This window comes from Grampus griseus (assembly GCF_964374135.1).
Source record: "Grampus griseus genome assembly, chromosome: X".
Taxonomy (NCBI): domain Eukaryota; kingdom Metazoa; phylum Chordata; class Mammalia; order Artiodactyla; family Delphinidae; genus Grampus; species Grampus griseus.
The window spans coordinates 31,451,695-31,467,552 of NC_138999.1; the positions used below are offsets into that span (position 1 = coordinate 31,451,695).

General features: G+C 36.5%; 1 protein-coding gene across 1 annotated transcript in view; it reads left to right on the plus strand.

Annotated features, from left to right (window-relative positions):
- CFAP47 (cilia and flagella associated protein 47) overlaps positions 1 to 15,858 on the plus strand; it is a gene marked incomplete at both ends in the record, with an annotated part of 513,170 nt that overhangs the window by 186,629 nt on the left and 310,683 nt on the right. The window contains 2 exon segments of the mRNA XM_082682021.1: positions 1,978 to 2,180; positions 4,057 to 4,109. Of these exon segments, the coding sequence (XP_082538147.1) occupies positions 1,978 to 2,180; positions 4,057 to 4,109 (256 nt within the window).

Genomic DNA, 15,858 nt, shown 5'->3' on the forward strand with positions numbered 1-15,858 from the left:
TAACTAATATTGAATCACTGTGCTGTACATCTGAAACTAATATAACATTATAAATCAACTATACTTAAATAAAATAAAGTGCACGTGTTCTACAAGGTATGTTTGAAATTAGTCATAGTTGCATTATTCAGAATAGCAAAATCTGGGAACTGCACAAATGTCCAGTGACAGGTAAAGGGATAAATAATTTGTGATATATGTGTACGTGAATATTTCTATACCTGTGAAGTGGAGGAACTTCAACTAATGAGACAATGTATTATGAATCTTAGAAAACAAAATATTGAGATTAATAAAAAGTTAAGGAACACTACATATATTGATATCCTTTATATAAAATGACAAAAAGGAAAGTGAAACAATTTTTTATTTAGAAATATATACCTATATATACAAAGAAATAGATGTAAAGAGTGGCTGGTTTACAGCTTAAAATTATATAAATTGTGAGGATTTGTATACCGATGTGAATTGCCTATTAGCATTATTTTCATAAACTACCAGATCTTGGACCCACCTCAGAGCTTCTCTAGCTCAATACCTTATTTTACAGTTAAGCATTCTGAGATCCAGAGAAAATGGGTTCCATGTGTGATGTAATGGTTGGAAATAAATGAAAATTGTCCAAGTTGAGGAGCATAGAACGGCCTTTAGTTTCTAACATTTCTCCTGCAAGATATGATGAGTGCTTACTTATACCTCGGGGACTTGCTTTAAATGCCATTTTGTGAGAGAGTGTAGTTCCTCAACCTTAACTTTACAACTTTGGGATTCACAGTTTTTCCAAGTCCCTATCTTGTAAGTAGACTAAACTTTGTTGCTTAAATAGGAAATAGACATGACTTGAATTACATTGTACTAGAAAGTACTTTTTTTTGGTGAAGAAACGTCTCATATATGAATTAATCTTTTAATCTTTCAGCTTTTAAATTAATGTATAATGGTATCAATTTTAAAAATACCTCAAGTTAAAAGCTGAGTCTTACAAAACATGGTATAATGAAATGAGCATGTAAAAGGGACTGTAGAGATGATGTAACGTATTCTCATTATATATACAATAAAATCAATAGCATTAATGACTTATCTGATGACAGTTAATTAGCAACAGAATTGGATTCAAACCTGATTTATAAACTGCTTTTTCATGTTTTATCCAGTGAACCATATGAGTTTAACTAATTCAAGTTGAGAGCTTTCTTTATTTTTTCTAGTTAATTAGCTGAATAATCTTCATTCTAATTAAAGTACTAGGGAAATATGATTCCCATTTGATAGCACTTCTTATTTGCTGTAGGAACCTACATATATAATAAAACAAAGTAATATGGTGAAATATTTATTGACAACTAAAATTTACCAAGTATTAATTAGAATTGAGGTGAATACTACATACTATGCTACTAAAAATCACAAACATTTTAGATTGGCTAAATAAATTATAGTATATAATGAAATATGCAAACATTTAGTAGAATTTTTTTGATAGTAATGATTGAAAAAATATTCATGATATATGTGTACAAGTGCTTAATTGTACCCAAATTAAAGAAAAATATGTGTATATGCATTTGTTAATATTTAGTCTACATGCATTAAAGCTTTAGCTGTTCAAGCAGTAATTTCTAGTAAATTTTTGTCAGGACATATTTAAGGACAATGCTTTTAGCATGGCTGTGGTTAAAAACACATTGCACTTAATCAGGCATTTTAACCCTGTTATTTTAATCCTGACAGGTCAAAAGGAACTTTTGATCACCTCATGTAGTTCTTGGTTAAATCAACATATTATCAATTTTACTTATATTGTGACCAGAAAACGAGAGATGATACAAAAATATCTTTAGTAGTTGGGCATATTATTGTAAATATTTATTGTTTTAATTTTTCTAATGATTCAAAAAACAGAGGAAACCACATTTAAATCCAATTACTTGTGCATGTTTTGAGCTAATTTTTTCTTTTAATTTTAAACAGGGATTCAATTTTCAGTGTCCAGATTTCCCCAACAAGGCTTCTTGATGGTGACGTGATTCAACCTCTTTCTGTGAATTTTCCAAAAGGCAGAGTCGTTATGTGCTCTCCCAGTGGAATTAATGCTGCGCTCACCTGTCATCTCAGCTTCAAATCATCTAAACCTGTGTCATTTTTCACCAGTGTTCTTTTCTGCGATAGCAGGGGTAAGTGGTAAGGCATTTAAATGTAGATTCTTTTGTATCTGACAGTAAAGAATAATAGATTTATATTCTATACTATTATAAAATGTTTAAAAGAGGGACATCTAAAATAATGACTTTGGACATAAAGGTTTTTTAAGAAAGTTCCAAATGCAGTGTTGCTTTCACGAGAAACAGGGTGATAGTGGCTGCCAGCCTATACTCTGGGACTAGGCTGCCTGGATTTGAATCCTGGCTCTGTTAACTTTGGTGAAGTTATGTCATCTTCTGAGCCTCTCAGTTCCCTCATCTGTAAAATGGGGGTCATAGCAGAACCTATCTCATCTGTAATAATGAGAAATTCATTGAGTTAATTTTTATTGAGTAATTGTACAAGAACTGGCACAAAGGAAATGCTAAGTCAGTATTAAATGAAAATGAGAAACATCAGCACAATGAGTTTCCAAACAATATGAGTTTGTTACACGTTCCTTTGACAGACTCAAGGAAATTAAAGGACACCTTGGTTAAACCATGTTTCTGGATTTCTTACCTTTTAGGACCAGAAATTTCACTTTTACATTATACCCTGAGATGATTTGACTCTCCAAAGGGCAAGATGTGAATGTATAGAGCAATAAAGTTTGTTAAAAATGTTTATAGTGTAGAGTGAATTGTATACTAAAGATGAATATGTACTCTATGTGATAATTTATTAACTTTTAGTGAGGTCATTACTATATAGCATATTTATAGTCTAAGGATTGATTTATGCATTAGGAATTAGAAGAGTGAGAGAGACAGATGGTACTGGAATGTTGCATCCAAGGCAAAGCGTGGCTGTATCCGGGACACGGTTCATGGAGTTCTGAGCTCCAGCTTCCATGTCCCTTTCTCACATATGTTGATGGATAAAATTATCTAAATTATACCTCTCAGACTCCTATTTTTCTCTTTTGATGCTCACAGTCCATCTTTTGTTGACATTAAAAAAAAAAAACCCTTTTTTTTTAATGGCGTTGCTTTAGGCTCCTCTCAAGAACTGAACTCCATGCCTCCATCCTGGGAGGTATTCTGTCCTTTTGTATGTTACTGACCTTGTTCATAGAAGTTTAACTTTACTTCCCTCTAGTCCACAAATTCAATGCCAAAAGCACTAAGTAAGGTGTACCTTTGAGCTCACCAATAAAAATCATGAATAACTTATCCATGAGTGTCTTCAAGCTAATGAAGGCTCAGACCACGTTCACAAGGTGAGGAAGGAAGTAGCTTCAGTAAATGTTGTGTGACCTAGATGGCTTCTTGGACAGTGGTACAGTTGCCTCTAAGAGAGGCATAAACAGGTTTCATTGTTACAGTGTTGACGTCTGGTCAGCAAACAGGATGTAAGGAGACCTGACAACAGTCTCCAGAAAGAGGAGGGTCATATATTTGATGATTTTCTTGTCTTTTTGTTGTTGTGTGTTTCCTTTCAGCCTTGAGACTCATTTGCTCTTCAGTAGATTTCCCCACCCTTCTTCCCTTACCCTAAACTCCAATTCAACATTTAGCAGGTTTGGGATAAGGTAGAGCTTTTGGAACTAATTTAGAACCTTTGGAAATCATAAATGGGCTACAAAAGACTTTTCCATGTACAAGGAAACATTCCCTGGAACCTTAATAGTGACAAATCCTTTTACTGATGCCTTGTTAACTCCTTATCTGGTTTCCCATAGTGCATATGATCAGCTCTTCCTTCTCAACTCTCCGAAACTGTCTTTGCCTTTCTCTCACTACACGTTTTTGATCCCATTGAGATAAATGAGGTGTTCCAGCAAGAACGTCCTCAAAAGCCTCCCTTTCACCTCAGCCTATTTGAAATAAATTTGATTCTTTTGATTCTTTTATTGCTTTTTATCAGTTAGTTTATATTTATTTGTGAGTAATCCTTGTGAGCTCTGCCCAAGGTACTGGGTAAGCAAGGATTAAATAGAAAGTGGCTTTTCCTTGATGGAGGTCAATATAGTAGGGAAGGTAGACTTTAAAAAAGTGTTTGGTACCAATAGAGGTAAAGAGAAAATGCAACACAAAAGGAGCAACTAATAATGTCCTGGGGTGGGGGTGGGACTGGGGACGGCTGCATGGGTTTCTGAGTAAAATCTCAAAGGACAAATTACACTTGCTGATGTTTGTCCTAAATTAAAGACTTTATTTGCATCTGGTGTGTCTGTGTTGAGGTGCATGGTGCAATGAAAAAATGAAACACTCATTTCTTCATGTTTTGGGTTTTTTTTACTTAGGTAAGACCATTTCATACCGTGGCTCACCTTGGAAGTGAACATGCTTGGCTTTTTTATTTTGTTTTCTTCTTTTGACTTTGTCACATTTGGTTTGGCTCGCCTGGCTGTAGAACTATTAATTATAGCCTGCTAACGTGGCTGCTGGTATCCTCCACACTCATGTGTCTTCAGCTTGGTGGTTGCACATCCTGCTTTTCTTTTCCCTAAATTTCCAAAAAATCTGGGGTTTGAGGTTGTATATATCTATGGGAGGGATGGTGATGTGGGCAGAGTATTACAAGTTGTAAAAAAAAAAAAAATGCACTGCATATGGAGGCTGAAACAGGCTTATATTTGGGGAATATTTTGGGGTTTTTTTGGTTTGATGGATACTGGCCAGGCAAAGCTGAGAGATGAAGGTGAAAGAATAGCAGGAGCAGATTGTGAGAGTCTTACACACTCTCTTTATTATCCATGAGTAAGACATAGGACGAGAACGGGGAGAGGCTGATTTTATGGAAATCAAAGCTTGGATAAATACAGGAATCATGAGGTCAACAGCTATCAATTAACACAGGTCAAATTCTAGGTCATAGGCTGGATATCATGGAATCCACAGGACAGCCCTGAGATGTGGATGTTTTTAGATCTTCATCTCTGTTTTACAGAAGAGATATAAGGCCCATAGTGTGAGATAACTTGCCCAAGTTTACTCACATATTAAGTGAGAGAGCCAGGAATTTGAACCAAATTTCTGTTTCCAAAGATTATGCACTTAATCACCTTGTTTTAACACCACTTAGATTGTATAGAATCATATAGAAATTTTATTATAGGTACAGTCTTTTGAGAATAACACTGTCATATGTCAGGTATAGACTTTACAAAGAATAAGAAAAGGAAACTCTACATTTTCGTCTTTTCCTATTTCTTTGCATCTCTCATCTTTCTCTCTCTCACACACACACACCCCTATCTTATAAGTACCCTTATATAATAAATTTATTTTAAAGTAAATAACATTTTAGTTTCTATATTGCCTTTCAGTACCAAGAAATTTAGTTTATAATTAAGTGCATTTTGAGTTGCAGGTCTTAAATAGGCTATATGTTCTAGAATTAGGGAAGTGATCAAGAAATACCCCTGAATAGAATACATTAATAAATATTCCATGTTTGATACATAGTAATGATAGTAATTAAAGTTACTCAATAAAAACTGAGATGTTATTCATTTATTTTTTATTGATATATTAATTTATTGATGAGGCAAAAACCCATAAATTGTCTCCATAGTTATAGGATGAAGTGAATGTTTATAGTTTCAATGAAGAAGCCTGTTTTACAACTGCCATCAGTAAACTCTACAGAAGATATTTAGTTAAAAATAAATGTAGGGCTTCCCTGGTGGCACAGTGCTTGAGAGTCCGCCTGCCGATGCAGGGGACACGGGTTCATGCCCCGGTCCGGGAAGAGCCCACGTGCCGCGGAGCCGCTGGGCCCGTGAGCCATGGCCGCTGAGCCTGCACGTCCGGAGCCTGTGCTTCGCTACGGGAGAGGCCACAACAGTGAGAGGCCCGCGTAACCCAAAAAATAAATAAATAAATAAGTAAATAAATAAATGTATTATATATGGGTACTTGTAAGATATCATATAACTTTTTTAGATATTTTAAATTAATAGTGTTTACAAAAGGCTTCAAATCAACTTATGAAATTGAAACCCAATACCAAAACCAATGCTAAACTGCTCTTTTGAAATTGTACATTTCACATCAATAAAGTTTCAAAATGAAAAACATATTCCTTGTAAAAATTAAAATATTTTCTTTTCCTACAAAAAATGCATGTACTTATTACTGAAACAAATTTATATCTTATTTTAGAAGTTTATGGTTTTATGTGGGATTTTTATGTCCATTTATAGTTGCTTAAATGATATGAAGAATGGTTTTTGTGATTTTCAAAAGAAACAAAGTCTTTGTTTCCAGAACCAGAATGGATATTCCTAGCCACTGTGTTTCTAAGATAAATTATTTAGAGTTTTCTTTAGTTTAACATCACCTAGATATTGGGTAGCACCAGTAAAGTAATGTCATTGTTTATTAGCTATGATATTCTAAATACAGAAGACACTGGTTTGTTGTAATTTCTGTCTTCCAAAATTAATAACTAGCCTTTCCATCTATTTCCTAAGTTATAAAAAGTATTATTTTATGGTAAAAAAAAAAAAAAGAATGGTTTTTGAGGGAGTCAAGGAACCCAGTAGTAAAATACAATTCCTTCCTTGCTGCTTTTCGAATTAACCTCTATTTTAGATTAACTGATTATCTTCCTTATGTGCTCATCACTTCAATTTTTTCTTCTTGACTTTCCTTATTTTTACTTTTGGCATATGAAGTAATACTGTAGGGGTATGTGTGTGTGTGTGTGTGTGTGTGTGTGTGTGCGCTAATGAGAGAGACAGAGGGAGAGGGAGAGAAGCAATATATATATATATATATATATATATATATATATATATATATATATATATAAAATCTCCATTAGTTATCTGAGTAAAATGGCTAGAATATGTTTTCTTATTTTTGGGTTTTGGTTTTTTTTTTGAGTATCTAGAATATATTTTCTTTTTTTTTTTTTTTCTGAACTTAACATTTTAGTTTCTTTATTGCCTTTATGTGCCAAGGTATTTAGTTCATAATTATATGAAGTACATTCAGAGCTACAAGTCTTAAATAGGCTATATTCTCTAGAATTAGGGAATTAATAAATGTTCCCTGAATAGAATAACAGGAAGTCCCTTACATAGATAAGACTTGTGGAAACCATACTGAGAAATAATCTGCCTTGAATAGGAGGCGTTTGTTAAATGTTGATGAGTGAACTTACAAAATGAATGCAAGTGACTGCTCAGCCTCTTTATTTATTTATTTATTTATACAGCAGGTTCTTATTAGTTATCTATTTTATACATATTTTACGTATTAGTGTATATACGTCAATCCCAATCTCCCAATTCATCCCACCCCCACCACTTTCCTCCCTCGGTGTCCATACATTTGTTTTCTACATCTCTGTCTCTCTTTCTGCCTTGCAAACCGGTTCATCTGTACCATGTTTCTAGATTCCACATATATGCGTTAATATACGATATTTGTTTTCCTCTTTGTGACTTACTTCACTCTGTATGATAGTCTCTAGATCCATCCACGTCTCTACAAATGACCCAATTTTGTTCCTTTTTATGGCTGAGTAATATTCCATTTAATATATGTGTACCACATCTTCCTTATCCATTTGTCTTTCAGTGGGCATTTAGGTTGCTTCCATGACCTGGCTATTGTAAATAGTGCTGCACTGATCATTGGGGTGCATGTGTCTCTTTGAATTATGGTTTTCTCTTGGTATATGCCTGGTAGTGTGATTGCTGGGTTGTATGGTAGTTTTATTTTTAGTTTTTTAAAGAACCTCCATACGGTTCTCCATAGTGGCTTTACCAATTCACATTCCCACCAACAGTGCAAGAGGGTTCCCTTTTCTCCACACCCTCTTCACCATTTGTTGTTTGTAGATTTTCTAATGATGCCCATTCTAACCAGTGTGAGGTGATATCGCATTGTAATTTTGATTTGCATTTCTCTAATGATTAATGATGTCGATCAGCGTTTCATGTGCCTCTTGGCCATGTATATGTTTTCTTTGGAGAAATGTCTATTTAGGTCTTCTGCCCATTTTTGGATTGGGTTGTTTGTTTTTTTTATATTAAGCTGCATGAGCTGTTTATATATTTTGGAAATTAATCCTTTATCCTTTGATTCATTTGCAAATATTTTCTCCCATTCTGAGGGTTGTCTTTTCCTGTTGTTTACAGTTTCCTTTGCTGTGCAAAAGTTTTTAAGTTTCATTAGGTCCCATTTGTTTATTTTTGTTTTTATTTCCATTACTCTAGGAGTTGGGTCAAAAAGTATCTTGCTGTGATTTATGTCATAGAGTGTTCTGCCTGTTTTCCTCTAAGAGTTTGATGGTGTCTGGTCTTAAATTTACGTCTTTAATCCATTTTGAGTTTATTTTTGTGTATGGTGTTAGGGAGTGTTCTAATTTCATTCTTTTACATGTAGCTGTCCAGTTTTCCCAGCACCACTTATTGAAGAAGCTGTCTTTTCTCCACTGTATATTCTTGCCTCCTTTATCAAAGATAAGGTGACCATATGTGCGTGGGTTTATCTCTGGGCTTTTTATCCTGTTCCATTGATGTATCTTTCTGTTTTTGTGCCAGTACCATACTGTCTTGATTACTGTAGCTTTGTAGTATAGTCTGAAGTCAGGGAGCCTGATTCCTCCACCTCTATTTTTCGTTCTCAAGATTGCTTTGGCTATTCGGGGTCTTTTGTGTTTCCATACAAATTGGGAAATTTTTTGTTCTAGTTCTGTAAAAATGCCATTGGTAATTTGATAGGGATTGCATTGAATCTGTAGATTGCTTTGGATAGTATAGTCACTTTCACATTATTGATTTTTCCAATCCAAGAACATGGTATATCTCTCCATCTTTTTGTGTCATCTTTGATTTCTTTCATCAGTGTCTTATAGTTTTCTGAGTACAGGTCTTTTAGCTCCTTAGGTAGGTTTATTCCTAGGTATTTTATTCTTTTTGTTGGCAGTGGTGAGTGGGATTGTTTCCTTAACTTCTCTTTCTGATCTTTTGTTGTTAGTGTATAGGAATACAAGAGATTTCTGTGCATTATTTTTGTGTCCTGAAACTTTTCTAAGTTCATTGATTAGCTGTAGTAGTTTTCTAGTGGCATCTATAGGTTCATCTATTTTTAGTGTTATGTCATCTGCAAACAGTGACAGTTTTAGTTCTTCTTTTCCTATTTGTATTTCTTTTATTTCTTTTCCTTCTTTGATTGCCGTGGCTAGGACTTCCAAAACTATGTTGAAAAAGAGCGACAAAAGTGGACATCTTGGCCTTGTTCCTTATCTTAGAGGAAATGCTTTCAGTTTTTCACCATTGAGAGTGATGTTTGCTGTGAGTTTGTCGTATATGGCCTTTATTATGTTGAGGTAGGTTCCCTCTATGCCCACTTTCTGGAGAGTTTTTATCATAAATGTTGAGTTTTGTCAAAATCTTTTTCTGCATCTATTGCGCTGATCATATGGTTTTTATTCTTCCATTTGTTAATATGGTGTATCACATTGATTAGCGTATACTGAAGAATCCTTGCATCCCTAGGATAAATCCCATTTAATCATGGTGTATGATCCTTTTGCTGTGTTGTTGGATTCTGTTTACTAGTATTTTGTTGAGAGCTTTTGCATCTATATTCATCCGTGATATTGGTCTGTAATTTTCTTTTTTGGTAGTACCTTTGTCTGGTTTTGGTATCAGCGTTTTGGTGGCCTCGTACAATGAGTTTGGGAGTGTTCCTCCCTCTGCAATTTTTTGGAAGAGTTTGAGAAGGATGGGTGTTAGCTCTTCTCTAAATGTTTGATAGAATTCACCTGTGAAGCTATTGGGTCCTGGACTTTTGTTTGTTGGAAGATTTTTAATCACAGTTTCAATTTCATTACTTGTGAGTGGTCTGTTCATATTTTCTATTTCTTCCTGGTTCAGTCTTGGAAGGTTATACCTTTCTAAGAATTTGTCCATTTCTTCCAGGTTGTCCATTTTATTGGCAAAGAGTTGCTTGTAGTAGTCCCTTATCATGCTTTGTATTTCTGTGGTGTCCTTTGTAACTTCTCCTTTTTCATTTCTAATTTTATTGATCTGAGTCCTCTCCCTCTTTTTCTAGATGTGTCTGGCTAAAGGTTTGTCAATTTTGTTTATCTTCTCAAAGAAACAGCTTTTAGTTTTATTGCTCTTCACTGTTGTTTTCTTTGTTTCTACTTCATTTATTTCTGCTCTGATCTTTATGATTTCTTTCCTTCTACTAACTTTGGGTTTTGTTTGTTCTTTCTCTACTCCTTTAGGTGTAAGATTAGATTTTTTTTTGAGATTTTTTCTTGTTTCTTGAGGTAGGATTGTATTGCTATAAACTTCCCTCTTAGAACTGCTTTTGTGCATCCCATAGGTTTTGGATCGTCGTGTTTTCATTGTCATTTGTCTCTAGATATTTTTTGTTTTCCTCTTTGATTTCTTCAGTGACCTCTTGGTTATTTAGTAACGTATTGTTTAACCTCCATGTGTTTGTGTTTTTTATGTTTTTTCCCTGTAACTTATTTCTAATCTCATAGTATTATGGTCGGAAAAGATGCTTGATATGGTTTCAATTTTCTTAAATTTACCGAGCCTTGATTTGTGACCCAATATGTGATCTATCCTGGAGAATGTTCCATGTGCACTTGAGAAGAAAGTGTAATCTGCTGTTTTGGGATGGAATGTCCTATAAATATCAATTAAATCTATCTGGTCTATTGTGTCATTTAAAGCTTGTGTTTCCTTATTAATTTTCTGTCTGGATGATCTCTCCATTGGTGAGAGGTGTTAAAGTCCCTCACTACTATTGTGTTACTGTCTCTTTTCTCTTTTATAGCTGTTAGCATTTGCCTTATGTATTGAGATGCTCCTATGTTGGATACTTATATATTTTTAATTGTTATATCTTCTTCTAGGATTGATCCCTTGATCACTATGTAGTGTCCTTCCTTGTCTCTTGTGACATTCTTTATTTTAAAGTCTATTTTATCTGATATGAGTATTGCTACTCTAGCTTTCTTTTGATTTCCATTTGCATGGAATATCTTTTTCCATCCCCTCACTTTCAGTCTGTATGTGTCCCTAGGTCTGAAGTGGGTCTCTTGTAGACAGCATATATATGGATCTTGTTTTTGTATCCATTCAGTGAGCCTGTAACTTTTGGTTGGAGCATTTAATGCATTCACATTTAAAGTAATTATCGATATGTATGTGCCTATTTCCATTTTCTTAATTGTTTGGGTTTGATTTTGTAGGTCCTTTTCTTCTCTTGTGTTTCCCACTTAAAGAAGTTCCTTTAGGGGCTTCCCTGGTGGCACAGCGGTTAAGAGTCTGCCTGCCGATGCAGGGGACACGGGTTCGGGCCCTGGTCCGGGAGGATCCCACATGCCACGGAGCAATTAAGCCCGTAAGGCCACAACTAAAGGAAGCCCACGCGCAGCAATGAGGACCCAGCGCAGCCATAGATAAATAAATAAATTTATAAAAAAAAAAAAAAAAAAAAAAAGAAGTTCCTTTAGCATTTGTTGTAGAGCTGGTTTGGTGGTACTGAATTCTCTTAGTTTTTGCTTGTATGTAAAGCTTTTCGTTTTTATTTTAAAGATTTAATTTTTTTAATTTTTGGCTGCGTTGGGTTTTTATTGCTTTGTTTGGGCTTTCTCTAGTTCAGGCGAGCGGGGGCTATTTTTCATTGCGATGCATGGGCTTCTTATTGCGGTGGCTTCTCTTTTTGCAGAGTACGGGCTCTAGACACACGGGCTTCATTAGTGGCAGCGTGCCAGCTCAGTAGTTGTGACTTGTGGGCTCTAGAGTGCAGGCTCAGTAGTTGTGGTGCATGGGCTTAGTTGCTCTGTGCCATGTGGGATCTTCCCAGACTTGGGATCGAACCCCTGTCCCCTGCATTGGCAGGCAGACTCTTATCCACTGCACCACCAGGGAAGTCCTGTAAAGCTTTTGATATCTCCTTTGAATCTGAATGAGGTGCTTGCCGGGTAGAGTAATCTTGGTTGTAGTTTCTTCCCTTTCATCACTTTAAATATATCATGCCACTCTCTTCTGGCTTGTAGAGTTTCTGCTGAGAAATCAGCTGTTAACCTTATGGGAGTTCCCTTGTATGTTGTTTGTCATTTTTCCCTTCTTGCTTTTAGTAATTTTTCTTTGTCTTTAGTTTTTGCCAATTTGATTACTATGTGTCTCAGTGTGTTTCTCTTTGGGTTTATCCTGCCTGGGACTCTCTGCCCTTCCTGGACTTCGGTGGCTATTTCCTTTCCCATGTTAGAGAAGTTTTCGACTATAATCTCTTCAAATATTTTCTTGGGTCTTTTCTCCTTCTGCAACCCCTACAGTGCGAATGTTGGTGCATTTAATGTTGTCCGAGAGGTCTTGTAGGCTGTTTTCATTCCTTTTCATTCTTTATTCTGTTCTGCAGCAGTGAATTCCACCATTCTGTCTTCCAGGTCACTTATCTGTTCTTCTGCCTTAGTTATTCTGCTATTGATTCCTTCTAGTGTATTTTTCATTTCAGTTATTGTATCATTTATGTCTGTCTGTTTGTTCTTTAATTCTTCTAGGTCTTTTTAAAATATTTCTTGCATCTTCTCTATCTTTGCCTCCATTCTTTTTCTGAGGTCCTGGATCATCTTCACTATCATTATTGTGAATTCTTTTTCTGGAAGTTTGCCTATCTCCACTTCATTTAGTTGTTTTTCTGGGGTTTTATCTTGTTCCTTCCTCTGGTACACAGTCCTCTGCCTTTTCATTTTGTCTGTCTTTCTGTGAATTTTGTTTTTGTTCCATAGGCTTCAGGATTGTAGTTCTTCTTGCTTCTGCTGTCTGCCCTCTGGTGGATGAAGCTGTCTCAGAGGCTTGTGCAAGCTTCCTGATGGGGGGTACTGGTGGTGGGTGGGGCTGGGTATTGCTCTGGTGGGCAGAGCTCAGTAAAACTTCAATTCGCTTGTCTGGTGATGGGTGGGCCCATGTCAGCCTCTCAATAGTGATACCATTGGCTAAGAATGCTGGGGGCACTCACCTGGCCCCTTACTACTTATGGCAGCCCCCACAGACATTTCCCCTTTCAGAGTCAATATTGTGGCTGGACCTGCTTTTGTGGTTCCTATTATGATTACAAGATATATCTCAGCAACAGCCATCAGGGAACTTTGAAAAATCAAGGTCTATTACTCATAGGTACTGGAGGGTACCTTGCATGCCTAGGGCCATGCAATGGGCAGGGGGCAGGGTGGAGGTGGGGAGCAAGTTCACACAGGCCTGGGTTCTGCCTTTATTGGGATCTAGGGTGGGATGCCTAGGCTTTTGTACGTTCACTCTTTATTGGTGAATTTAAAACATAAGTGTGGGAATTAAACCTCAGGAGGGGGGCTTCCCTGGTGGCGTAGTGGTTGAGAGTCCGCCTGCCGATGCAGGGGACATGGGTTTGTGCCCTGGTCCGGGAAGATCCCACATGCCATGGAGGAGCTGGGCCCGTGAGCCATGGCTGCTGAGCCTGCGTGTCTGGAGCCTGTGCTCCGTGATGGGAGAGGCCACAACAGTCAGAGGCCCACGTACCGCAAAAAAATAAAATAAAATAAAGCTCAGGAGGGGAAAAACTAGCTGACAATCAGTCTGGTTGGTTATCTAGGTCTACCAGAGTTTTCTAAGAAGGGAAATTTCTTGGGTGGGGCAGCCTGGCTCTTCATGTATTGTGTAGATGAAGTGTGTTTATTCTAAATGGATGTTTTTGAAGTGGATGCTTCAACAATCAAAAGTTTAATGTGAGGCACTTAGACTGTAATCAGGAAAGCTCCTCGTCAAGCCCTTAAACTACATGTTAATATACATCTCCGTTTTAGAGTATAGGGTTCATTGATATTCAAAGATGGATGTTTTGATTATCACCCCCATTTTCATATGAAATGTGATTGTCTTTCCAAAAAGCATAGTTAACTTACTTCTAAGAAATCAGGAGCAGGGGTCCTGCACATTTGCTGTTGGCTGGTGTTCAGAAGCTTCAGTGTCCTTAGCTCTAAAGCTGCCACAGAAGTGTCTACTCTATAAATTTCTTGGCACACAAACTCCTGGGTAGTGCCTGATTTAGTTGCTCACTTGAAACCAATACAAATTTGTTCTTTTCTTAATCATGAGCAAGATATGGTTTAGCAGAATTCATGGCCTTTCCTTAAAAATAACCAGTCACAGTCTTTTGTTTTGCCTTACTGATTTTAAGGTACTGGGTTATATGTATCTTCTGACATTTAAACAAGTGCAGTAAGGATTTTGCATATACAGATAAATTAATGCATTAATAAGTTTAAATGATAAATTATAGTTTCTCCCTTATTCACTGGTATATGTTAGCCATTCCATTCTGACTTTAGAGATGAAGCACATAGTCTTAATTCCAAATGTAGTGAACATTTTGCTGGTGGGGACATAATGTGCAGACCTGTTGTTTAAAACTGAGAACATACAGCTCTTAATTATATCAACTCTTTTTCTATATACAGTAGAATTTTATCAACTTGTTATGGAGTAAAAAACATTTTGATGCATAATAAAACTAGTTATACTTACCTCATTAAAGTAATAGGGCATTGACAATAACTTAAATTGAAATTACCTATTTTTGAAAGCATTCAGTATAATAAAAAGGAAATGAGGACTAATGAAAGCTGATTCTCATTATTATTTACTTAGTGCATAATTTGGTATTTGTGTAGGGTGTACTTGGCAACTTTGGGTCTGTTTCCAGTATTTTAAAAGTATTATTATCATGCCTCTTCCAGAGACTTTACTATTACTTTTGAAAGGGTAGGAACCTGCATCACATGAAGGAAACCAGCAGAGAATGAATCAGACCTAGAGGCATGTGGAGCATTAATGCATTCAGGTTGGCAAGGCCACCTTAGTAACTATAGTGTGAATTAATATCTGCTCTTAATGTGCTTCTCTGGGATATTTAGATATTTAAAATAAGGATGTAGACATATATTTAAAATGATATTTAAATATTTAAAATACTTGTGGAGGTCTTCCCTGGTGGCGCAGTGGTTGAGAGTCCGCCTGCCGGTGCAGGGGACACGGGTTCGTGCCCCGATCCGGGAGGATCCCTCATGCCGCGGAGTGGCTGGGCCCGTGAGCCATGGCCGCTGGGCCTGCGCGTCTGGAGCCTGTGCTCCGCAATGGGAGAGGCCACAACAGTGAGAGGCCTGCATACTGCAAAAAAAAAAAAAAAAAAAATACATATGGAAAGTGAGTCAAGAACCTCTAAGGGACACTACCAGATAGCTAGAAGCAACTTTTGAGTTATTCAGTGCTCCCTTTGTGGATTAAGAGGAGCAGTATTTAGGATGTGTTTGTCTTCTGGAGACTCCATTCTTAGCACAGACCTGCTGCCCATGGACAATGAACCACCTAGAGTTTTTAGCATTGTGGCTGCTGAAAGGCAGGTAATTGGAAATCTCAAGAGGATTTCAGTAATGATCTAATAGATGTAACTGAAGGTAGTGTTGAAATATTTCCCTAAACATTATTTGTCGTGTTTTGGGTGTCTTGCTTATGCATGACAGCATGTAGTTATCCACCTTTCTTAGTAGTGTGTGTGTAGATATAATAGGCAGTAAGGGGGGGAGTAAACTTCATAAGGAGCCATGCTTTGTCCTGATATAATCATCTGTTCTTTATTGCTTGACCTAGTTTTATGGAAGGCTATGTGTAACGGCACCTTCATTCTCTGAAGAACGTTATTTTCA